General features: G+C 59.4%; 1 protein-coding gene across 1 annotated transcript; it reads left to right on the forward strand.

Annotated features, from left to right (window-relative positions):
- LOC128948923 (spectrin beta chain, non-erythrocytic 4-like) lies at positions 1–25,279 on the forward strand (the record flags this gene model as incomplete). Its single annotated transcript, XM_054293680.1, has 17 exons — positions 1–148; positions 2,704–2,970; positions 5,115–5,339; positions 7,692–7,781; positions 8,952–9,230; positions 11,019–11,149; positions 11,261–11,465; positions 12,271–12,893; positions 13,990–14,128; positions 14,212–14,296; positions 15,425–15,621; positions 16,916–17,289; positions 17,387–17,456; positions 18,144–18,430; positions 20,040–20,213; positions 22,320–22,362; positions 25,047–25,279. Coding segments are annotated over 17 exons (3,484 nt in total), but the record flags the coding sequence as incomplete, so codon positions are not given.
- Between the last annotated feature and the right edge of the window lie 681 nt (positions 25,280–25,960).

Genomic DNA, 25,960 nt, shown 5'->3' on the forward strand with positions numbered 1-25,960 from the left:
CTGGATGCGTGGCCCGCGAGAAGGCGCTGATGGCGCGGACCCCTCGCGGGACCCCCCCCCGCGGGCGCCCCCCAAGCCGTGGCTGCAGCACCCCGCGTTCCTGGCCGAGCTGGCGCAGAACCGCGAGTGGCTCCAGAGGATCGAGAAGGTTCCATTGGGGGGGGGTGGGGGGGAGGGGGAGGGGGGGTGGGTGATGCTGGCGCGCTGCCCCGCCCCCCTCCTGCACGCCCCGCCCCCCTCCTGCACGCCCCGCCTCCTTACTGCACGCCCCCGCCCCCCTCCTGCACGCCCCGCCTCCTTACTGCACGCCCCGCCCCCCTCCTGCACGCCCCGCCTCCTTACTGCACGCCCCGCCTCCTTACTGCACGCCCCGCCCCCCTCCTGCACGTCCCGCCCCTTTCCTACACGCCCCGCCACCCACGCGCGGGTCCCGGCCCCCTCCTGCACGCCCCGCCCCTTTCCTGCACGCCACGCCCCCCTCCTGCACGCCCCGCCCCTCCTCCTGCACGCCCCGCCCCCCCCCACGTGCGGGTCCCGCCCCCTCCCGCCTTCTCCCGACACCCCCCCCCCCCCCCCACAAATTGTGGTTGCGTCCGGTCGGCGCTGCGGCCACCAAGGGGTGTCATCACCCCCCCCTCCCCCCCCCCCCCCCCCCCGCCAAGAGCCACAAGTGGTGTCGCCTCCCCCTCGTGTCACCCCCCCCCGGTCTGTCACCCACACTCGTGTGTCCCCCGAGTGTCCCCAACCCGTGTCACCCCTCCATGTCCCCTCCTCGTGTCACTCCCCCATGTGTCCCCCGAGTGTCCCCAGCCTGTGTCACCTCCCCCGTGTCCCACTCACCCTGTGTCCTCTCCTCCTGTCACCCCCCACCGTGTCCCCTCCCCGTGTCACCTCCCCCTCCTGTCATCCCCACTCGTGTCACTTCCCCCGTGTGTCCCCCGAGTGTCCCCAGCCTGTGTCACCCCCTCGTGGTGTCCCCTCTTTGGGTCCTCCCCATGTCACCTCCCCCTTGTGTCACCCCCCCCCCCCCCCACCGTGGTGTCCCCCTTGTGTCACCTCCACCCGTGTGTCTCCCTCCTGTGTGTCCCCAAGTGTCCCCAACCTGTGTCACCTCTCCCACCCCGTGTGTCCCCTCTGTGGGTCCTCCCCGTGTCATCTCCCCCTTGTGTCACCCCCACTCGTGTCACCCCCCCCCCCCCCCCCGGTGTCCCCTCCTCCTGTCACCCCCGCTGTGTCACCTCCCCCATGTCACGCCCCACCGTGTCCCCCCGCCTTGCGTCACCCCCACTCGTGTCACCCACCCTGTGTCCCCTCCTCGTGTCACCTCCCCCATGTCACGTCCCCCCCCCCCCCGTGTGTCCCCTCCCCGCAGTGTCACCCACCCCTGTCACTCCACTGTGTCCCCCCCACCCGTGTCACCTCCCTGCGGTGTCCCCCGTGTGTCACCACCCTGTGTCCCCCCCAACCCGTGGTGTCCCCTCCTCGTGTCACCTGCCCCGTGTCACCTCCCCTGTGCCATCCCCTGTGTGTCCCTCCCCCCCCCCGGTGTCCCCTCCTCGTGTCACCTGCTCTGTGTCACCTCCCCCTTGTCACGTCCCCCCCCCCGTGTGTCCCCAACCCGTGTCACCTCCCCCTCGTGTCACCCCTCCCCCGTGATGTCACCCACGCATGTCCCGTGTCACCCCCTCCTCGTGTCACCTCCCTGTGGTGTCCCCTCCTCGTGTCATCTGCCCCGTGTCACCTCCCCTGTGCCACCCCCCGTGTGTCCCCACCCCCCCGTGTCACCCCCCACGTGTCACCTCCCCCTGTGTCACCCCCAAACTGTCCCCTTTGTGTCCCCTTCCCCTCACTGTCCCCCCCCTGTGCTGTCCCCCTCCCATTCCCCTGTGGTGGCCGCCCCAAAACGTCCCCGGTGTCCCCTCAGTGTCCCCCCCACCCCCCCAACCCCCCGTGATGAATTTTGGGGTCCCACCTCGGCCCAAACCACCCCAGAATGTGAGGATCTACCCCAACGTCTCCCACGATCAGTTTTGGGGTCCCACCTTGCTCCCCACCACCTCAACCCCTCGAGATCAATTTTGGGGTCCCACCTCACCCCAAACCCCACCCTAGACCATGAGGATCTGCCCCAACATGTCCCCAGCCCTTTGAGATCAATTTTGGGGTCCCACCTTGATTCCGAAACCCCACCTTGACCCCGTAACCCCCCATGAGAAGATGAGGATCTGCCCCAACATCTCCCCAACTCCTCGTAGTGAATTTTGGGGTCCCACCTTGACCCCAAACCCCAACCCAGAATGTGAGGATCTGCCCCAGCATCTCCCCAACCATTTGTGATGAATTTTGGGGTCCCACCTTGGCCCCCAAACCCCTCCGTAGAACATGAGGAGCTCCCCCAGCGTCTCCCCAACCATTTGTGATGAATTTTGGTGTCCCACCTCACCCCATCCCCACCTCCAGGAGGGCGAGGAGCTCCCCCAGCATCTCCCCAGCCCCTCGAGATCACTTTTGGGGTCCCCCCTCACCCCAAACCCATCCTAGAACATGAGGATCTCCCCCAGCATCTCCCCAGCCCCTCGAGATCACTTTTGGGGTCCCCCCTCACCCCAAACCCCTCCGTAGAACATGAGGATCTCCCCCAACATCTCCCCAGCCCCTCGAGATCACTTTTGGGGTCCCCCCTGAGCCCATGCCCCCCCGCAGGAGGGCGAGGAGCTGGTGCAGGCCAAGCCGGAGCTGAGCGGGGCCGTGCGGCGGCAGCTGGAGGAGCTGCGGCGCTGCTGGCAGGAGCTGGAGAGCTCCAGCCAGGCGCGGAGCCGGCGCTTGGCCGAGGCCGCGGCCGCCGAGCGCCTGGCGCGGAGCTTCGCCGACGTGGAGGCGCGGCTGGGCCGGCTCGAGGAGCAGCTCGAGAGCGTCGGGGGCAGCGGCTCCGACCTGCGCAGCGTCAGCCGGCAGCTCCACCGGCTGCAGGTGGGCACAGGACAGACGGACATGGGGACAGCAGGACGTGGGGACAGATGGACAGCAGGGATGGGGACAGATGGACGTGGGGACAGATGGACAGCAGGGATGGGGACAGATGGACAGCATGGATGGGGACAGATGGACATGGGCACCTCCGACCTGCACAGCATCAAGCCGGCAGCTCCACCGGCTGCAGGTGAGCACAGGACAGATGGACATGGGGACAGCAGGGATGGGGACAGTGGGGATGGGGACAGCATGGACATGGGGACAGATGGACGTGGGGACAGATGGACAGCAGGGATGGGGACAGATGGACGTGGGGACAGAGGGACAGCAGGGATGGGGACAGCAGGGATGGGGACAGATGGACAGCAGGGGTGGGGACAGATGGACATGGGCAGCTCCGACCTGCGCAGCGTCAGCCGGCAGCTCCACCGGCTGCAGGTGAGCACAGGACAGATGGACAGCAGGGATGGGGACAGCAGGGATGGGGACAGATGGACGTGGGGACAGATGGACGTGGGGACAGATGGACAGCAGGGATGGGGACAGATGGACGTGGGGACAGATGGACGTGGGGACAGAGGGACATGGGCAGCTCCGACCTGCGCAGCGTCAGCCGGCAGCTCCACCGGCTGCAGGTGAGCACAGGACAGAGGGACATGGGGACAGCAGGACGTGGGGACAGATGGACAGCAGGGATGGGGACAGAGGGACAGCAGGGATGGGGACAGCAGGGATGGGGACAGATGGACGTGGGGACAGATGGACATGGGGACAGAGGGACAGCAGGGATGGGGACAGATGGACAGCAGGGATGGGGACAGATGGACGTGGGGACAGATGGACATGGGGACAGAAGGACATGGGCACCTCCGACCTGCGCAGCGTCAGCCGGCAGCTCCACCGGCTGCAGGTGAGCACAGGACAGACGGACAGCAGGGATGGGGACAGATGGACGTGGGGACAGATGGACATGGGGACAGAAGGACATGGGCACCTCCGACCTGCGCAGCGTCAGCCGGCAGCTCCACCGGCTGCAGGTGAGCACAGGACAGATGGACATGGGGACAGATGAACAGCAGGGATGGGGACAGATGGACAGCATGGATGGGGACAGATGGACATGGGCAGCTCCGACCTGCGCAGTGTCAGCCGGCAGCTCCACCGGCTGCAGGTGGGCACAGGATAGATGGACGTGGGGACAGATGGACGTGGGGACAGATGGACAGCAGGGACGGGGACAGACGGACATGGGGACAAATGGACACAGGCAGCTCCGACCTGCGCAGCGTCAGCCGGCAGCTCCACCGGCTGCAGGTGGGCACGGGACAGATGGACAGCAGGGATGGGGACAGCAGGGATGGGGACAGCTGGACATGGGGACAGATGGATGTGGGGACAGATGGACAGCAGGGATGGGGACAGCAGGACATGGGGACAGATGGATGTGGGGACAGATGGACAGCAGGGATGGGGACAGCAGGACATGGGGGGATACCAGACCTTGAGGGGACACCGGGCCTTGGGTGGATTTTGGGTGGTGTTGGGACACCAGGCTATGGAGGGACACCACATCATGGTGGGGACATGAGGTTATGGAGGGACACCAGGTTATGGTGGGCACCACATTATGACGGACACCATATTTTTGGGGGTGACGCCAGATTATGATGGACACCCAGTTATAGTGGACACCACATTATGGAGGGGTGACACTAGATTATGGTGGACACCAAATTAGGGAGGTGACACCAGGTTATGGTGGGCACCAAATTATGGGGGTGACACCACATTATGGGGGGTGACACCAGGTTATGGTGGGCACCAAATTATGGGGGGTGACATCAGGTTATGGTGGGTGACACCAGGTTATGGTGGACACCACATTATGAGGGACACCACATTTTGGGGGATGACACCAAGTTATGGTGGACACCAGATTGGGGTGGACACCACATTATGGGAGGTGCCACCAGCTTATGGTGGACACCAAGTTCTAGGAGGTGCCACCACGTTACGGTGCGCACCAAATTACGAGGCCACCACACTTTGGGGCCGGGACGTTTTTCGGGAGGAGCTCTGGGCGCCGTCGGTCCCATCCCGGCCCCGGTGGCCTGCACGCGCGTTGTCCCCGTGTCGCGCAGACCATGGAGTCGCAGGTGGAGCAGTGGTCGCAGGAGGTGGGCGAGCTGCAGGCGCAGGCGGCGGCGCTGCCGGCGGCGGCGGCCGGGCGCGAGGCCGTGGGCGAGCGGCAGAGCGCGGTGGGGACGCGCATCGTGCGCCTCATCGAGCCCCTCAAGGAGCGCCGCAGGATCCTGCTGGCCTCCAAGGAGGTCCACCAGGTCAGCCACGAGCTGGAGGACGAGGTGGTGAGTATGGCGTGGGGTGGGGCGCGGGTGGAGGTGCAGGTGGGATTGGGGTGGGATGGAGGTGGGGGTGGAGATGGGGGTGGAGGTTGAGATGGGATGGGGGTGGAGGTGGATGGGGTGGAGATGGAGATGGGATGGCGATGATGGAGGTGGAATGAAGTTTTAGGTGGATGGGGTGGAGATGGGATGGAGATGGAGATGAGATGGAGATAGGATGGAGATGGAGATGATGGGGGTGGAGGTGGAGGTGGGATTGGGGTGGGATGGGGGTGGAGGTGGGATGGAGGTGGAGGTGAATGGGGTGGAGATGGAGGTGGGATGGGGTGGAGATGGAGGTGGGATGGGGTGGAGATGGAGGTGGAGGTGGAGATGGGATGGGGGTGGAGGTAGGATGGGGTGGAGATGGAGATGGGATGGGGTGGAGATGGAGGTGGAGGTGGAGATGGGATGGGGGTGGAGGTGGGATGGGGTGGAGATGGAGATGGGATGGCGATGATGGAGATGGAATGAAGTTTTAGGTGAATGGGGTGGAGATGGGATGGAGATGGAGATGAGATGAAGATAGGATGGAGATGGAGATGATGGGGGTGGAGGTGGAGGTGGGATTGGGGTGGGATGGAGGTGGGGGTGGAGATGGGGGTGGAGGTTGAATGGGGTGGAGATGGAGGTGGGATGGGGTGGAGATGGAGATGGGATGGGGTGGAGATGGAGGTGGAGGTGGAGATGGGATGGGGGTGGAGGTGGGATGGGGTGGAGATGGAGATGGGATGGCGATGATGGAGATGGAATGCAGTTTTAGGTGAATGGGGTGGAGATGGGATGGAGATGGAGATGAGATGGAGATAGGATGGAGATGGAGATGATGGGGGTGGAGGTGGAGGTGGGATTGGGGTGGGATGGGGGTGGAGGTGGGATGGAGGTGGAGGTGAATGGGGTGGAGATGGAGGTGGGATGGGGTGGAGATGGAGGTGGAGATGGGATGGGGGTGGAGGTAGGATGGGGTGGAGATGGAGGTGGGATGGGGTGGAGATGGAGGTGGAGGTGGAGATGGGATGGGGGTGGAGATGGGATGGAGGTGAGATGGAGATAGGATGGAGATGGAGATGATGGGGGTGGATGTGGAGGTGGGATTGGGGTGGGATGGGGGTGGAGGTGAATGGGGTGGAGATGGAGGTGGGATGGAGATGATGGAGGTGGAATGAAGTTTTAGGTGAATGGGGTGGAGATGGGATGGAGACGGAGATGAGATGGAGATGGGATTGAGTTTTAGGTGAATGGGGTGGAGATGGGATGGAGATGAGATGGAGATAGGATGGAGATGGAGATGATGGAGATGGGATGGAGATGGAGAAGGAGATGGGATAGTTTTAGGTGAATGGGATGGAGATGGAGATGGAGGTGAAGGTGAAGGTGAAGGTGAAGATGGATGGGGATAGAGATGATGGAGATGGAGATGGGGTGAAGATAGAGAAGGAGATGGGATGGAGTTTAAGATTAATGAGGTGGAGATGGCATGAAGATGGAGATGATGGTGATGGGGTGGAGATGGAGATGAGATGGGGTGAAGATGGAGAAGGAGATGGGACGGAGATGGAATGGTGTTTGATATGAAGAGAGTGGAGATGGGATGGAGACAAAGATGGATTTGGATGGAGATGATGGAGATGAAGATGGGGTGAAGATGGAGGAGATTGGATGGAGATGGGATGGAGTTTGAGATGAATGGGGGGAGATGGAGATGGGATGAAGATGAAGATGGATGGGGATGGAGATGGGATGGAGATATGGAATGGCAATGAGATGAAGATGGAATGGAGATGGGATGGAGTTTTAGGTGAATGGGATGGAGATGGAGATGGAGATGGAAATGGGATGGAGATGGAGATGAGATGAAGATGGATGGGGATGGAGATGGAGATGGTGGAGAAGGGGGTGAAGATGGAGAAGGAGATTGGATGGAGTTTGAGATGAATGGGGTGGAGATGGAGATGGCATGGGGATGGAGATGGGATAGAGATGGGATGGAGATGGAATGAAGATGAAGATGGATGGGGATGGAGATGAAGATGAGATAGAGATGGCGATGGGATGGAGATGATGGAGATGGAGATGGGGTGAAGATGGAGGAGATTGGATGGAGATGGGATGAAGATGAAGATGAGATAGAGATGGCGATGGGATGAAGATGAAGATGGATGGGGGTGGAGATGGGATGGAGATGGAGATGATGGAGATGGAGATGGGATGGAGATGTGATGAATATGGGGATGTGACGGAGGTGAACACAGAAATGGGGATGGGGTGGGGTGGGATGGGGGACAGCGATGACACCGAGCTCCACCCCTGTCCCAGATGTGGGTCCAGGACCGCCTGCCCTTGGCCATGCTCAAGGACCACGGCACCAACCTGCAGACCGTCCAGCAGTTCATCAAGAAGAACCAGGTCAGCGCCCACGCGGCGTCTGGGGTCATGGTGGGACCCCAAAATCCACCACGAGATGTTGGGGAGATGCTGGGGCAGCTCCTCACCCTCTGGGGAGAGGTTTGGGGGCCAAGGTGGGACCCCAAAATTGACCATGGAGGGTTGGGGTGGTGGGGAGCAAGGTGGGACCCCAAAATTGATCATGGGGAGATGTTGGAGCTGCTCCTCACCTTCTGGGGAGGGGTTTGGGGGCAAGGTGGGACCCCAAAATTGATCATGGGGAGATGTTGGAGCTGCTCCTCACCTTCTGGGGAGGGGTTTGGGGGCAAGGTGGGATCCCAGAATTAATGATGAAGGGTTGGGGTGGTGGGGAGCAAGGTGGGACCCTAAAACTGATCATGGGGAGATGTTGGGGCAGCTCCTCACATTTTTGGGTGGAGTTTGGGGGCCAAGGTGGGACCTTGCACCATCCTGGTGGTCCTGGGACCAGTGAGATGTTGAGGCAGCTCCTCACCTTCTGGGGAGGGGTTTGGGGGTCAAGGTGGGACCCCAGAATTCACCACGAGGGTTTGGGGTGGTGGGGAGCAAGGTGGGACCCCATAATTGATCATGGAGACATGTTGGGGCAGCTCCTCACCTTCTGGGGAGGGGTTTGGGGATCAAGGTGGGACCCCAAAATTGATCATGGGGAGATGTTGGAGCTGCTCCTCACCTTCTGGGGAGGGGTTTGGGGGTCAAGGTGGGATCCCAAAACTAATGATGAAGGGTTGGGGTGGTGGGGAGCAAGGTGGGACCCTAAAACTGATCATGGGGAGATGTTGGGGCAGCTCCTCACATTTTTGCTGGAGTTTGGGGGCCAAGGTGGGACCTTGCACCATCCTGGTGGTCCTGGGGCCAGGGAGATGTTGAGGCAGCTCCTCACCTTCTGGGGAGGGGTTTGGGGGTCAAGGTGGGACTCCAAAATTGATCATGGGAAGACGTTGGGGCAGCTCCTCACCTTCTGGGGAGGGGTTTGGGGGTCAAGGTGGGACCCCAAAATTGATCATGGGGAGATGTTGGAGCTGCTCCTCACCATCTTGGGTGGAGTTTGGCGGCCAAGGTGGGACCATCCACCATCCTGGTGCTCCTGGAGCTGGAGGGTCCCACCCCACTCTGAGCCCTCCATCCCATCCCACCCCACCCCACCCTCAGAACCTGCGCCGGGAGATCCAGGTGCACCGGCCGCGCGTGGACGAGGTGCTGGAGCGCGCGGCCGCCGTGGCGTCCATCAAGAGCCCCGAGGCCGAGGGCGTGCGGGGGCTGCTGGAGCGGCTGGGCGCGCTCTGGGCCGAGCTGCAGGAGCAGACGGAGCGGCGGCAGCAGGCGCTGGACGCCACCTTCCAGCTGGAGCAGTTCTACTTCGACGTGGCCGAGGTGGAGGCGTGGCTGGGCGAGCAGGAGCTGCTGCTGATGAACGAGGAGAAGGGGAAGGTGGGGCTGGGGACGGGCGGCGTCGGCGGTTGGGCCAGCGTGGGGGGTTGGGTTGGGTGAATGGGATGGGTTGGGTAAACTGGATGGGTTGGGTTGGGTTGGGTTGGTTTAATTGGGTGAATTGGGTGGTTGGGTTGGGTTGGTTGGATCGGGTGGTTAGGTTGGGTGAGGTTGAGTTGGGTTGGGTTGGATTGGTTTAATTGGGTGGTTGGGTTGGGTGAATGGGATGGGTTGGGTAAACTGGATGGGTTGGGTTGGGTTGGTTTGGTTTGATTGGGTGAGTTTGATGGGTTGGGTTGGTTTAATGGAGTGAATTGGGTAGTTGGGTTGGTTGGGTTGGGTTGGTTTGATTGGGTGAAATGGTGAATTGGATGGGTTGCATTGGTTGGGTTGGGTTGGGTTGTTTTGATTGGGTGAGTTTGATGGGTTGGGTTGGTTTAATTGGGTGGTTGGGTTGGGTTGGGTTGGGTTGGGTGGGTTGGGTTGGATTGGGTTGGGTTGGGTTGATTGGGTGAGTTTGATGGGTTGGGTTGGTTTAATGGGGTGAGTTGGGTGGTTTGGTTGGGTGAGGTTGGGTTGGTTGTGTTGGGTTGGGCTGTTTGGATTGAGTGAATCGGGTGGTTAGGTTGGGTTGGTTTCATTGGGCTAATTGGTGAATTGGATGGGTTGCATTGGTTGGGTTGGTTGGGTTGATTGGGTTGTGTTTGGTCATTGGGTGTGTTTGATTGGGTGAATTGGGCGGTTGGGTTGGTTTGGGTTGGTTTGATTGGGTGAGTTTGATGGGTTGGGTTGGGTTGGTTTAATTGAGTGAATTGGGTGGTTGGGTTGGGTTGGTTGGATTGGGTGGTTAGGTTGGGTGAGGTTGGGTTGGGTTGGGTTGGATTGGTTTAATTGGGTGGTTGGGTTGGGTTGGGTGGGTTGGTTGGGTTGGGTTGAGTGCCTTTCTTGGTTTGGGTTGGCTCTCTTGGCTTGGGTGGTTGGGTTGACTGCACTGGCTGAGTTGAGTTGGGTTGGTTGGTTGGGTTGATTGATTGAGTTGGGTTGGTTGGTTGAGTTGGGTTTCGCTGGCTCTGTTGGGTTGGGTGGTTGGGTTGACTGCACTGGTTGAGTTGGGTTGGTTAGTTGAGTTGGGTTTAGCTGGGTTTGTTGGGTTGGTTGGTTGGATTGGTTGAGTTGGGTTTAGCTGGGTTCGTTGGGTTGAGTGGTTGGGTTGGTTGTACTGGTTGAGTTGGTTGGGTTGGGTTGGTTGGATTGGTTGGTTGGGTTGGGTTGGTTGGTTGGGTTGATTGATTGAGTTGGGTTTCACTGGCTTTTGTTGGGTTGGGTTGGGCGGTTGTGTTGGTTGCCCTGGTTGGGTGGGGTTGGTTGAGTTGGGTTTCACTGACTCTGTTGGGTTGGGTTGGGTGGTTGGGTTGGTTGTACTGGTTGGGTTGGGTTGGTTGGTTTGATTGATTGAATTGGGTTTCATTGGCTTTTTTTGGGTTGGGTGGTTGGGTTGGTTGCACTGGTTGAGTTGGTTGGGTTGGATTGGTTGGGTTGGTTGGTTGGGTTGATTGATTGAGTTGGGTTTCACTGACTTTTGTTGGGTTGGGTGGTTGGGTTGGGTTGGGTTGGGTGGGTTGGGTTGGGTTGGGATGGGTGGTTGGGTTGGGTTGGGTGGTTGGGTTGGGTTGGGTTGGGTGGGTTGGGTTGAGTGCCTTTCTTGGTTGGGGTTGGCTCTGGTTGGTTGGGTTGGCTCCCATCCATCGCTGCTGCCAACCTCACCCCACCGCCCCGCCCGGCGCGCAGGACGAGCAGAGCACCCTGCAGCTCCTCAAGAAGCATCTCCTCACCGAGCAAACCATCGAGAACTACGAGGAGACCATCGCCCAGCTCTCCCGGCAGTGCCGCGCCCTCCTCGAGCTCGGCCACCCCCAGAGGTCCGCCCACGCCCCGCCCACGCCCCGCCCATGCCCCGCCCACCCCCTGGGTACCCCGGGCACCCCCCGGGCACCTGCCGGGGCTGACGGCGCCGTGGTGTCCTTGCGCAGCGAACAGGTCAGCAGGCGGCAGTCGCAGGTTGACCGGCTGTACGTGTCTCTGAAGGACCTGGTGGAGGAGCGCAAGGTCAAGCTGGAGCAGCAGTACTGGCTCTACCAGCTCAACCGCGAGGTGGACGAGCTGGAGCACTGGATCGCCGAGAAGGAGGTGGTGGCCGGCTCGCCCGAGCTGGGGCAGGACTTCGAGCACGTCACGGTGAGGGCGGGACGGGGCTGGTGGACGCGGTCACGGCTGGGGTGGGGTGGCTTTGGTGCCGTGGGTGAGGTGGGGTGGAGAAGTTGGTGGGGGAGGAGTTGGTGGTGGCTCGTGGTGCTGTCGTGAGGGGTCTGGGGGCCTTTGCTGAGCTCTGGCAGGGGTCCTGTCACCTTCCTGGTGGTCTTGGCACCATCCTAGAGGTCCTGACCATCTCCTCTGTCCCCTGGTGGTCCTGGCACCTTCCTGGTGGTCCTGGGAGATTCCTGGTGGTCCTGGCACCATCCTGGTCCTGGCCACCCCCTCTGTGCTCTGGGTGCATGTCCTGGCACCTTCTTGGTGGTCCTGGCACCATCCTAGAGGTCCTGACCATCTCCTCTGTACCCTGGTGGTCCTGGCACCTTTCTGGTGGTCCCGGCACCATCCTGGTCCTGGCCACCCCCTCCGTCTCCTGGCTGGGGGTCCTGCCACCATCCCTGCCCCATCTTGGTGGTCCTGGCACCATCCTAGAGGTCCTGACCATCTCCTCTGTCCCCTGGTGGTGGTCCCTGCTCCATTCTGGTGGTCCTGACACCATCCCGGTGGTCCTGGCACCATCCTTGTCCTGGCCATCCCTTCTCTCCCCTGGCTGGAGATCCTGACACCTTCCTGGTGGTCCTGGCACCATCCTGGTCCTGTCCATCCCCTCTGTCCCCTGTCTGGAGGTCCTACCCCCACCCCACCCCACCCCACCCCACCCCACCCTGGTGGTCCCGCGCCCTGCCCACCCCTGACCCCGTGCCCCGCGTCCACCCCGGGGCCGCCTCAGCTGCTGCAGGAGAAGTTCCTGGAGTTCGCCAGCGAGACGGGCAGCGTGGGCCAGGAGCGCATCGCCGCCGTCAACCAGATGGTGGACGAGCTCATCGACTACGGCCACGCGGACGCCGCCACCATCGCCGAGTGGAAGGACGGCGTCAACGAGGCCTGGGCCGACCTGCTGGAGCTGATGGAGACGCGGGCGCAGATGCTGGCGGCATCGCACGAGCTGCACAAGTTCTTCAACGACTGCAAGGAGCTGCTGGGGCAGATCGAGGAGAAGCGGCGGCGGCTGCCGGAGCTGGCGGCGCGCGAGGGCCGGGGCTCGGCCGGCGCCCTGCAGCGGGCGCTGGGCGCCTTCGAGCACGACGTGGAGGTGCTGGTGACGCAGGTGCGGCGGCTGCAGGAGGGCGCGGCGCAGCTGCGCACGCTCTACGCCGGCGACAACGCCGAGGCCATCGCGGGCCGCGAGCAGGAGGTGCTGCGCGCCTGGAAGGAGCTGCTGGCGGCGTGCGAGGAGTGCCGGCTGCACGTGGCCGGCGTGGCCGACAAGATCCGCTTCGTGGGCACCGCCAGGGACCTGCTGGCGTGGATGGACGGCGCGCTCCACCAGATGGGCGCCGGCGAGAAGCCCAGGTAGGGGTGGGCAAGGGTGGTGCTTCGGGAGGTTCTGGGTCTTGGTCCATCTGAGGGTCCATGGCCTGTTCCATGACCCAAGGATCAAGTCTTAGCCCACCAAGGACCCGAGGACCATGTCCTGATCCATCTGAGGGTCCATGTTCCATCACAGAGCCAAGGTCCTGTGTCCTGGTCCATCTGAGAGTCCATGTTCCATCACAGACCCCAAGACATGTCCTGGTCTCTTATGGTGTCACCATCCCATGTCCTGCTCCATCTGAGGGTCCATGTCTTCTTCCATGATCCCAGGAACATGTCCTGGTCCGTCTGAGGGTCCATGTCCTGTCCCACCAAGAACCCAAGCACCATGTCCTGTTCCACCAAGGACCCAAGGACCATGTCCTGCTCCATCTGAGGGTCCATGTTCTGTTCCATGACCCAAGGACCGTGTCCTGTTCCACCAAGGACCCAAGGACCATGTCCTGTTCCATCAAGAACCCAAGGATCATGTCCTGGTCCATCCGAGGGTCCATGTTCCATCACAGACCCAAGGACCATGTCCTGGTCTCTCATGGTGCCACCATCCCATGTCCTGCTCCATCTGAGGGTCCATGTCTTCTTTGATGATCCCAGGAACATGTCCTGGTCCATCTGAGGGTCTGGGTCCTGTTCCACCATGGACCTGAGGATCACATCCTGGTCCATCCCAAGGTCCTGTGCCCTGGTCCATCTGAGGGCCCATGTCCTGTCCCACCATGGCTCCAGGGACCATGTGCTGGTCCATCCCAAGGTCCCGTGTCTTGGTCCATCTGAGGGTCCATGTCCTGGCCCACCATGGCTCCAGGGACCATGTGCTGGTCCATCCCAAGGTCCCGTGTCTTGGTCCATCTGAGGGTCCATGTCCTGGCCCACCATGGGCCCAAGGACCATGTCCTGTCCCACCATGGGCCCAAGGACCATGTCCTGTCCCACCATGGCTCCAAGGACCATGTCCTGGTCCACCATGGCTCCAAGGACCATGTCCTGGTCCATCAGGAGGACCCCCCACCCTTCGCCATGCCAATGTCCCCTCCCAGCCACCAAGGACCCCCACCCTTGTCCATCCCCGCCCCAGGGACGTGTCCTCGGTGGAGCTGCTGATGAACGACCACCAAAGCCTCAAGACGGAGATGGAGGCGCGCGCCAAGAACGTGGCCACCTGCCTGGAGCTGGGCAAGACCCTCATCCTCAGCAAGAGCCCCGCGGCCGACGAGGTGCCCGGGGGGACGGACAATGTGGGGAGGGGGCCCTGGTGGGACCTGCGGGGTGTCCCGAGCCACGTCCCCCCTCCCCGCAGATCAAATCCCACATGGAGAAGCTGCTGGCCAAGAAGAAGGAGATGGCGGAGAAGTGGGACAAGCACTGGGAGTGGCTGCAGCAGAGTGAGTGGACACCGAGGGGACGGCAGAAGGTTTCTGGGGGGTGTCGAGTGTTGGGGGGACACCGGGTCTTGGGGTGGGCATTGGGTTGTGGAGGACACCAGGTTATGGGGGTCACCAAGTTTTGGGTGGTCATTGGGGGTTGGGGGGACACCAGGTCTCGGGGTGGACATTGGGTCATGGGAGTCAATTTGTGGGAGTCAGCAGGTTATGGGGGACATGAAATTATGGGGAACGCCAAATTATGAGGAACATCAAATTATGGGGATCACCAAATTATGAGGAACATGAAATTATGGGGAACACCAAATTATGAGGAACATCAAATTATTATTATGAGGAACATTAAATTATGAGGAACACGAAATTATGAAGAAAACGAAATTACAGGGAACACCAAATTATGAAGAATATCAAATTATGGGGAGCACCAAATTAAATTATGGGGATCACCAAATTATGAGGAACATGAAATTACGGGGAACACCAAATTGTGGGGAGCACCAAATTATGAAGAACACCAAATTATGAGGAACACCAAATTATGGGGAACACCAAATTAAATTATGGGGATCACCAAATTATGGGGAACACCAAACTACGAGGAATACCAAATTAAATTATGGGGAACACCAGACTATGGGGAACACCAAATTATGAAGAACATCAAATTACGGCGAACACCAAATTATGAGGAACATCAAATTACGGGGATCCCAAATTATGAGGAACACGAAATTATGGGGAACACCAAATTATGAAGAACACGAAATTACGGGGAACACCAAATTATGGGGAACACCAAACTATGGGGAAGACCAAATTACAAGGAACACCAAACTAAATTATGGGGATCACCAACTTATGAGGAACATCAAATTACGGAGAACACCAAATTATGAGGAACACAAAATTACGGGGATCACCAAATTATGGGGAACACCAAACTATGAGGAACACGTAATTACGGGGAACACCAAATTATGGGGAACACCAAATTACGGGGAACACGAAATTACGGGGAACACCAGACTATGGGTGACACCAGATGATGAGGGCCACCGGACGATGGGTGAGCCCAGCCCTGGGGTGACCCCGCGGCGGTGACGGCGGCCCCGGCTGTGCCGGCAGTGCGCGAGGTGCACCAGTTCGCGCAGGAGGCCGTGGTGGCCGACGCGTGGCTGACGGCGCAGGAGCCGCTGCTCAAGAGCCAGGAGCTGGGCAGCAGCGTGGACGAGGTGGAGCAGCTGATCCGGCGGCACGAGGCCTTCCGCAAGGCGGCGGCCGCCTGGGAGGAGAGGTTCAGCTCGCTGCGGCGCCTCACCACGGTACGGCCGCCGCGGGGACGTCCCGGGGTGGGACACTGGGGGCTCTGCAGAACCAGCTCCTTGTCTGACCTCGGTCTTCATCCCGTGCCCGTCCCTGTGGGGGTTTCCGTGGCCTGGCTTCGTCCTCTTCATCTCCATCTCCATCTCCGTCTTCATCCCTGTCCCATCCCCAACTCCATCCCTGTCCCCATCTCGCCTCCATCATGTCCATTGACATCATTTCTATCTCCATCTCCATCATCTCCATCTGCATCCCATCTCTATCACGTCTCCATCTCTATCTCTATCTCCATCTCTATCATCTCCATCTCATCATCTCTTTCTCCATCTCATCGCCATTTCCACCATTTCCATCTCCATCCCATCTCCATAATCTCCATCTCATCCCCATCCCATCTGTCATCTCAATTGCCATCTCCATCTCATCCCCATCCTCATTTCCATGTCATCTCCATCTTCATAATCTCCATCATCTCCATCTCCAACTCATCCCCATCTCCATCTTCATTATCTCCATCTCCATCACCCCAATTCCATCTCATCTCCATTTCCATCATTTCCGTCCATAATCCCCATCGCCATCTCCACTCCATCTCCATCTCATCTCCATCCCTATCTCCATCTCATCTCCATCATCTCCATCTCATCCTCATCTCCATCATCTCCATTCTCATCTCCATTTCCATCATTTCCATCTCCATCCCATCTCCATAATCTCCATCTCCATCTCCATCCCAACTGTCATCTCAATTGCCATCTCCATCTCATCCCCATCCCCATCTCCATCATCTCCATAATTTCCTTCTCATCCCCATCCTCATCTCCATCTCATCTCCATCTGCATCTCATCCCCATCTCCATCTCCATCCCCATCTCCATCTCCATCCTCATCTCCATCCTATCTACATCTCCATCTCATCTCCATCTCATCTCCATCCCCATCTCCATCCTATCTCCATCCTATCTCCATCCCCATCTCCATCTCCATCCCCATCTCCATCCTATCTCCATCCCCATCTCCATCTCCATCCCCATCTCCATCCTATCTCCATCCCCATCTCCATCTCCATCTCATCCCCATCTCCATCTCCATCTCCATCTCCATCTCATCTCCATCCCCATAATCTCCATCTCCATCTCCATCTCATCCCCATCTCCATCTCCATCTCCATCTCCATCTCCATCCCATCTCCATCCCCATCTCCATCTCCATCTCCATCTCATCTCCATCCCATCTCCATCCCCATCTCCATCCCCATCTCCATCTCCATCCCCACGCCACCGCGTGGCGCAGATCGAGAAGCTCAAGGCCGAGCAGAACCAGCAGCCGCCCACGCCGCTCCTCACCCGCAAGTTCCTGGGGGAGCCCCCGGGCGCGGCGGAGCCCCGGCGGCCGGAGCCGCGCGTCGCCTACGTCCGGCACGAGCTGCGGCCGGAGCGCCTCCAGCCCAAGCTGGACCGCGTCCAGCCGCCGGCCGCCGACGCAGCGGCCACCGAGCCGCCCCCGGCCGCCGTCACCGCCGTCACCGCGGAGCCGCCGGCGGCCGCCAAGGCGGAGGAGCCGGGCGAGGCGCGGCCGGAGCGGCGCCGGGAGCGCCGGGAGCGCCGGCTGGAGCGGCAGGAGTCCAGCGAGCCGGAGCCGCCGCGGCACGACGGCAAGGGCGGCGGGTGAGCGCGGGGACGCCGCGGGGACACGGCGGGGACACGGCGGGGAGGGGACGGGGCTGAGGTGACGCCACCCCGCTCTCCAAATGTCCTCCAGCAGCAAAGCCACCCTGGCCGACATCGTGGAGCAGCTGCAGGAGAAGGAGGCGGGTGGCCCCGTGCCGGCTTCGGTGAGTCCTTGGGGTCACCTTGGTGACTCTTTGGTGGCCCCTCGGTGTCCCTTTGGTGGCCCCAAGGATTCCTCTTTGTGTCCCTTTGGATTCCCCTTGGTGTTCCCTCCATGTCCCCCTGGAGATGCCCCATTGTCCCCTCAGCGCACCCCTGGAGCTCCCTGAGTGTCCCCCCATTGTCCCCTCAGTGTCCCCTCCATGTCCAGCTCACTGTCCCCTGCTGTCCCCTGGAGATCCCCGCATGTCCCCTCACTGTCCCCTGGAGCTCCCTGAATGTCCCCTCACTGTCCCTGCTGTCCCCTCGCTGTCCCCTCACTGTCCCCTCACTGTCCCCTCACTGTCCCTGCTGTCCCCTCACTGTCCCTCACTGTCCCCTCACTGTCCCTCGCTGTCCCTCACTGTCCCCTCACTGTCCCTCACTGTCCCCTGATCGTCCCCTGCTGTCCCCTGATTGTCCCCATTGTCCCCAGCCCCGTGACTGTGACTCCCCCGCCCGTCTCCCCACCAGCCCCGAGTCCCTCCCGGAGTGTCCCCGGGCCCGGGACCGGCCAATGTCCCCCTGGAGCTCCCCGAGTGTCCCCTCACTGTCCCCTGCTGTCCCCTGGAGCTCTCTTACTGTCCCCTCACTGTCCCTCACTGTCCCTCGCTGTCCCTCACTGTCCCCTGATTGTCCCCTGCTGTCCCCAGCCCCGTGACCGCGACTCCCCCGCCCGTCTCCCCGCGGGCCCCGAGTCCCTGCCGGAGCGGACGCCGCGCCCGGATCGTCCCCGCGCCCGGGACCGGCCGAAGCCGCGGCGCCGCCCGCGCCCCCGGGACTCGGGGCAGGGCCCGGCGGAGCCGCGGCGCTCGCGCTCGGCGCCGGCCCAGGGCAGCGCGCCGCCGCCGCCGCCGCCGCCCGCGCACACCGTGGCGCACGAGGGGTTCCTGCTGCGCAAGCACGAGCTCGACGGCGCCGGCAAGAAGGCGTCCAACAGGTCTGGGGTCCGCTCGGCGCCGGGAGTTGGGCGTTGGCCAAGGGGTGGGGGGCGGCAATGGAAGGGGCTCACCGAGAGTTGGGGTTCACCGAGAGCTGGGGTTCACCAAGAGTTGGGGTTCATCGAGAGTTGTGCGTTGGCCAAGGGGTGGGGGCGGCAATGGAAGGGGTTCACCGAGAGTTGGGGTTCATTGAGAGTTGGGGTGCTCCAAGGGTTGGGGTTCACCGAGAGTTGGGGTTCTCCAAGGGGTGGGGGGCAGCAATGGAAGGGGTTCATCGAGAGTTGGGGTTCATCGAGAGTTGGGGTGCTCCAAGGGTTGGGGTTCATCGAGAGTTGGGCGTTGGCCAAGGGGTGGGGGCGGCAATGGAAGGGGTTCACCGAGAGTTGGGGTTCTCCAAGGGGTGGGGGGCAGCAATGGAAGGGGTTCACCGAGAGTTGGGGTTCATTGAGAGTTGGGGTGCTCCAAGGGTTGGGGTTCACCGAGAGTTGGGGTTCTCCAAGGGGTGGGGGGCGGCAATGGAAGGGGTTCATCAAGAGTTCAGGGTTCTCCAAGGGTTGGGGTTCATCAGTGGAGGAGGTTCACCAAGGGTTGGGGGTCATCAAGAGTTGGGGTTCATCGAGAGTTGGGCGTTGGCCATGGGGTGGGGGGCGGCAATGGAAGGGGTTCATCGAGAGTTGGGGTTCTGAAAATGTTGGGGTTCATCAACGGAGAGGTTCACCAAGGGTTTGGTGCCCATCAATGATGGGGTCCACCAAGGATTGCGGTTTCTCCAAGGGTTTGGTGCCCATCAATGATGGGGTCCACAAAGGGCTGGGGTTCCATCAATGATGGGTTCCACCAAGGGTTCAGTTTCTCCAAAGGTTTGGTGTCCATCAATGATGGGGTTCCACCAAGGGTTGGGTTTCTCCAGAGGTTTGGTGTCCATCAATGATGGGTTCCACCAAGGGCTGGGGTTTCTCCAAGGGTTTGGGGTCCATCAATGGAGAGGTTCACCAAGGGTTGGGGTTTCTCCAAGGGTTTGGTGTCCATCAATGATGGGTTCCACCAAGGGCTGGGGTTTCTCCAAAGGTTTGGTGTCCATCAATGAAGAGGTTCACCAAGGGTTTGGTGTCCATCAATGGAGAGGTTCACCAAGGGTTGGGGGTCCATCAATGATGGGTTCCACCAAGGGCTGGGGTTTCTCCAGGGGTTTGGTGTCCATCAGTGATGGGTTCCACCAATGGCTGGGGTTTCTCCAAAGGTTCAGTGTCCATCAATGATGGGTTCCACCAAGGGTTGGGGTTTCTCCAAGGGTTTGGCGTCCATCAATGGAGAGGTTCACCAAGGGTTGGGGGTCCATCAATGATGGGTTCCACCAAGGGTTTGGTGTCCATCCATGATGAGGTTCACCAAGGGTTGGGGTTCATCAATGATGGGGTTCCACCAAGGGCTGGGGTTTCTCCAGGGGTTTGGTGTCCATCAATGATGGGTTTCACCAAGGGCTGGGGTTTCTCCAAGGGTTTGGTGTCCATCAATGATGGGGTTCCACCAAGGGCTGGGGTTTCTCCAAGGGTTTGGTGTCCATCAGTGGAGAGCACCCACCACAATCTGGGGTCCCACCACGAGCAGGTCCTGGGTGAACCTCTACTGCGTGCTGGCCAAGGGTGACCTGGGCTTCTACAAGGACGCCAAGGGCCCGGCGTCGGGGGCCACGCACGGGGGGGAGCCCCTGCTGAGCCTGCACCGCGCCGCCGCCGACGTGGCCAACGACTACAAGAAGAAGAAGAACGTCTTCAAGCTCAGGTGGGTCCTGGCCTTGCTCGGGTTTGGGGTTCCTGGTGGCACTTTTGGGGTTCCTGATGTCATTTTGGGGTCTCCGATGTCATTTTGGGGTTTCTGATGTCATTTTGGGGTCTCCGATGTCATTTTGGGGTTTCTGATGTCACTTTTGGGGTCTCCGATGTCATTTTGGGGTTCCTGATGTCATTTTGGGGTCTCCGATGTCATTTTGGGGTTTCTGATGTCACTTTTAGGGTTTCTGATCTTATTTTGGGGTTCCTGGTGGCACTTTTGGGGTTTCTGATCTTATTTTGGGGTTCCTGGTGGCACTTTTGGGGTCTCCGATGTCACTTTTGGGGTCTCCAATGTCATTTTGGGGTTTCTGATGTCACTTTTGGGGTCTCCTGTTGACTTTGTTGGCTCTGATGTCACTTTGGGGTCTCTGATGTCACTTTTGGGGTGTCTGGCACCATTTTTGGGGGCTCCTGTTGACCTTGGTGGCCCTGATGTCATTTTGGGGTTTCTGATGGCACTTTTGGGGTTCTTGGTGTCACTTTTGGGGTCTCCTGTTGATTTTGGAGGCCCTGATGTCACTTTTGGGGTCCCTGGTGGCACTTTTGGGGTCTCTGGTGTCACTTTGTGGTCTCCCGTTGATTTGGGTGGCCCTCATGTCATTTTGGGGTCTCTGATGTTATTTTGGGGTCTCTGGCACCATTTTTGGGGTGTCTGGTGTCACTTTTGGGGTTCTTGGTGCCTATTCTGGGGTTTCTGGTGGCACTTTTGGGGTTTCTGATCTCATTTTGGGGTCTCCTGTTGATTTGGGTGGCCCTGATGTCATTTGGGGGTTTCTGATGGCACTTTTGGGGTTCTTGGTGTCACTTTTGGGGTTTCTGATGGCACTTTTGGGGTCTCCGATGTCATTTTGGGGTTTCCGATGTCACTTTTGGGGTCTCTGATGGCACTTTTGGGGTCTCCTGTTGATTTGGGTGGCCCTGATGTCATTTTGGGGTTTCCGATGTCCTTTTTGGGTTCTCTGATGTCCTTTTTGGGGTCTCTGATGTCACTTTTGGGGTTTCTGGTGTCACTTTTGGGGTCTCTGGTGTCACTTTTGGGGTCTCTGATGGCACTTTTGGGACCTTTGATGTCATTTTGGGGTCTCCTGTTGATTTGGGTGGCCCTGATGTCCTTTTGGGGTCTCTGATGTCACTTTTGGGGTTTCTGATGTCATTTGAGACCTCTGATGTCATTTTTGGGGTCACCTGTTGATTTGGGTGGCCCTGATGTCACTTTTGAGGTTTCTGGTGTCACTTTTGGGGTCTCTGATGTCATTTTTGGGGTCTCCTGTTGATTTGGGGTGTCTGGTGTCACTTTTGGTGGCCCTGATGTCATTTTGAGGTTTCTGGTGTCACTTTTGGGGTTTCTGGTGGCACTTTTGTGGTGTCTGACACCATTTTTGGGGTCTCCCGTTGATTTGGGTGGCCCTGATGCCATTTTGGGGTTTCTGATGTTATTTTGGGGTCTCTGGCACCATTTTTGGGGTGTCTGGCTCCATTTTTGGGGTCTCCTGGTGGCCTTGGTGGCCCTGATGTCATTTTGGGGTTTCCGATGGCACCTTTGGGGTCTCTGATGTCATGTTGGGGTCACCTGTTGATTTGGGTGATTCTGATGTCATTTTGGGGTCTCCGGTGTCACTTTTGGGGTCTCCGATGTCACTTTTGGGGTGTCGGGCACCATTTTTGGTGTCTCCGATGTCACTTTTGGTGTCTCCAATGTCACTTTTGGGGTGTCGGGCTCCATTTTTGGGGTTTCTGATGTCACTTTTGGTGTCTCCGATGTCACTTTTGGGGTGTCGGGCACCATTTTTGGTGTCTCCGATGTCACTTTTGGTGTCTCCGATGTCACTTTTGGGGTGTCGGGCTCCATTTTTGGTGTCTCCGATGTCACTTTTGGTGTCTCCGATGTCACTTTTGGGGTGTCTGGCACCATTTTTGGTGTCTCCGATGTCACTTTTGGTGTCTCCAATGTCACTTTTGGGGTGTCGGGCTCCATTTTTGGGGTCTCCTGGTGGCCTTGGTGGCGGTGACGCCCCGAGGTCCGGGGGGACACGGTGACAACGTCCCCGTCCCGCAGGACCGGCGACGGGAGCGAGTTCCTGCTGCAGGCCAAGGATGAGGTGCGGCTTTGGGGGGGCTTTGAGGGTCTCATGGAGGTTTTGGGGGTCTCATGGAGGTTTTGGGGGGGTCTTTGAGGGGTTTTGGGGGGTCTCACGGAAGTTTTGGGGGGTCTCATGGTGGGTTTGGTGGATCTTGTGGTGCTTTTGGGGGTCTCATGGACGTTTTGGGGTTCTCATGGTGGTTTTGGGGGTCTCGTGGTGGTTCTGGGGGGTCTTTGAGGGGTTTTGGGGGGGGGCTCAAGGTGGTTTTGGGGGGTCTTATGTTGGTTTTGGGGGTCTCTTGGTGGGTTTGGTGGATCTTGTGGTGGTTTTGGGGTGTCTGATGCTGTTTTTGGGGGTCTCATGGAGGTTTTGAAGGGTCTCCTGTGGGTTTTAGGGGGTCTTTATAGGGTTTTGGGGGTCTCATGTTGGTTTTGGGGGGTCTCATGGAGGTTTTGGGGGTCTCCTGTGGGTTTTGGGGGGTCTCCTGTGGGTTTTAGGGGTCTTTATAGGGTTTTGGGGGTCTCATGTTGGTTTTGGGGGGTCTCATGGAGGTTTTGGGGGTCTCCTGTGGGTTTTGGGGGGTCTTTGAGGAGTTTGGGGGGGTCTCATGTTGGTTTTGGGGGGTGTCATGTTGGTTTTGGGGGGTCTTTGAGGGGTTTGGGGGTCTCATGGAGGTTTTGGGGGGTCTCATGTTGGTTTTGGGGGGTCTTTGAGGGGTTTGTGGGTGTCTGATGGTTTGGGGGGTCTCATGTTGGTTTTGGCGGGTCTCATGGAGATTTTGGGGGGTCTCATGGAGGTTTTGGGGGTCTCTTGGTGGGTTTGGTGGATCTTGTGGAGGTTTTGGGGCATCTGATGCTGTTTTTGGGGGTCTCATGGAGGTTTTGAGGGGTCTCATGGAGGTTTTGGGGGGTCTCATGGTGGTTTTGGGGGCTCTGATGCTGTTTTTGGGGTCTCATGGAGGTTTTGGGGGTCTCCTGTGGGTTTTGGGGGGTCTTTGAGGGGTTTGGGGGTCTCATGGAGGTTTTGGGGGGTCTCATGTTGGTTTTGGGGGGTCTTTGAGGGGTTTGTGGGTGTCTGATGGTTTGGGGGGTCTCATGTTGGTTTGGGGGGTCTCATGTTGGTTTTGGGGGTCTCATGGAGGTTTTGGGGGGTCTCATGGTGGGTTTGGTGGATCTTGTGGTGGTTTTGGGGGCTCTGATGCTGTTTTTGGGGTCTCATGGAGGTTTTTGTGGTTGTGATCTCATGTTGGTTTTGATGGGTCCCCAGCCCCGTTTTGGTGTCCCCAGCCCCATTTTTGGTGTCCCCAACCCCATTTTTGGTGTCCCCAACCCCATTTTCATTGTCCCTGACCCCATTTCCGAGGTCCCCGACCCCATTTTGGTGTCCCCAACCCCAATTTCGGTGTTTCTAACCCCATTTTCGAGGCCCCTAACCCCATTTTCATTGTCCCTGACCCCATTTTGGTGTCCCCGACCCCATTTCCGAGGTCCCTGACCCCATTCTCCATGTCCCCGACCCCATTTTGGTGTCCCCAACCCCATTTTCATTGTTCCTAACCCCATTTCCAAGGTCACTGACCCCATTTTCCTTGTCCCTGGCCCCATTTTTGATGTCCCTGACCCCTATTTCGGTGTCCCCAACCCCATTTCCGATGTCCCTGACCCCATTTTCAGGGTCCCCGACCCCATTTTCGGTGTCCCTGATGCCATTTTCGGGGTCCCTGACCCCATTTTCATTGCCCCAACCTCATTTCCGAGGTCCCTGACTCCATTTTCGGGGTCCCTGACCCCATTTTTGGTGCTCCTTACCCCATTTCCGTTGTCCCTAACCCCATTTTAATTGTCCCCAACCCCATTTTTGGTGTCCCCAACCACATTTTCATTGTCCCCAACCCCTTTTCAGTGTCCCCAACCCCATTTTGGTGTCCCCAACCCCATTTTTGAGGTTCCTGACCCCATTTTCGGTGTCCCTAACCCCTATTTTAGTGTCCCTAACCCCATTTTTGGTGTCCCCAACCCCATTTTCAAGGTCCCTAACCCCATTTCCGAGGTCCCTGATCCCATTTTTGGTGTCCTCAACCCCACTTCCGTTGTCCCTAACCCCATTTTCGGTGTCCCTAACCCCTATTTTGGTGTCCCCAACCCCATTTTCATTGCCCCTGACCCCATTTTCGAGGTCCCTGACCCCATTTTGGTGTCCCCAGCCCCGTTTCCGAGGTCCCTGACCCGGTTTCTGAGGTCCCCAACCCCATTCTTGGTGTCCCCAACCCCATTTTCGGGGTCCCTGACCCCATTCTTGGTGTCCCCGACCCCCTTTTCGAGGTCCCTGACCCCATTTTGTTCCTTAGCCCCACATTCGTTGTCCCTGATGCAATTTTTAGGGTGTCTGACCCCATTTTAGGTGTCTCTGACCCCATTTTTGGGGTCCCTGACCCCATTTTCATTGTCCCCAACCCCATTTTCATTGTCCCCAACCCCATTTTCGGTGTCCCTAACCCCTATTTTGGTGTCCCCAACCCCATTTTCATTGCCCCTGACCCCGTTTCCGAGGTCCCTGACCCCATTTTCGGGGTCCCTGACCCCATTTTTGGTGCCCCCAACCCCATTTTCATTGCCCCTGACCCCGTTTCCGAGGTCCCTGACCCCATTTTCGGGGTCCCTGACGCCGTTTTCGGGGTGCCCGGCCCCGCGTGTGCCCCGCAGGAGGACATGCAGGGCTGGCTGCGGGCACTGGCCGCCAGCGCTCAGGAGCACGCCGAGCTCGCCCGCTGGCACCAGGGGCTCCTCACCACCTCCTCCACCGACGAGGGGCTCCCCCGGCGCGACCCCGAGCGGCCCCGGCGGAAATGAACCCCCCGAATGAACCCCCGCTCCGGGCTCACACACCCCCCAAACCCCCAAATTTCGGGGACCCGGACCCGCCAAAAAAAAATAAATTTGGGGGTCCCACCCTCCCCACCACGAGCCCTGGGTTTGGTGTCCCGAGCCCCGATTTTGGGGTCCAGGTCGCCCCAAACTCTAATTTGGGGGTCCCGGCACCCCCTGAACCTTGGTTTTGTGGTCCTGGCCACCCCCCAAACCTTAATTTTGGGGTCCTGGTGTCCCCCCAGAATCCGAGTCTGGGGTTCTGGCCACCCCAAAATGTGAGTTTGGAGTCCTGGCCTGCCCAAAACCTCAATTTTGGGGTCCTGGCTCCCCCATAACCCAAATTTTGGGGTCCCGGCCCCCCCTTTTCCCCCAGCACAAGCCATAGAAAGCCGGGGGGGCCCCAGCGCCGCCGTTGTACAAATGTAATAAAGCACCCGCTGCACCCCAAAACTGGCCTGGCGGTTTTGGGGAGTCCTGGGGGAGGTTGTGAGGAGACCAGGGAAGGTTTGGGAAATCCTGGGGAGGGGTTTGGATGTCCTGGGAGGATTTTCAGGAGTCCTGGGGGAGTTTTGGACATCCTGGAGGGGGTTTGGATGTCCTGGAGGGATTTTGGGGAGTCCTGGGGGGGCTTGGGGATGTCCTAAGTGGGTTTTGAGGTGTCCTGGGGGAATTTGGAGAGTCCTGGGGGAGTTTTGGGCACCCTGTGAGGAGGTTTGAATGTCCTGGGGGAGTTTTGGGAATCCTGCGGG

Source organism: Melozone crissalis, unplaced genomic scaffold, assembly GCF_028551555.1.
Source record: "Melozone crissalis strain CALT ecotype California unplaced genomic scaffold, PUWL_Pcris_2 ptg000177l_1, whole genome shotgun sequence".
NCBI classification, from domain to species: domain Eukaryota; kingdom Metazoa; phylum Chordata; class Aves; order Passeriformes; family Passerellidae; genus Melozone; species Melozone crissalis.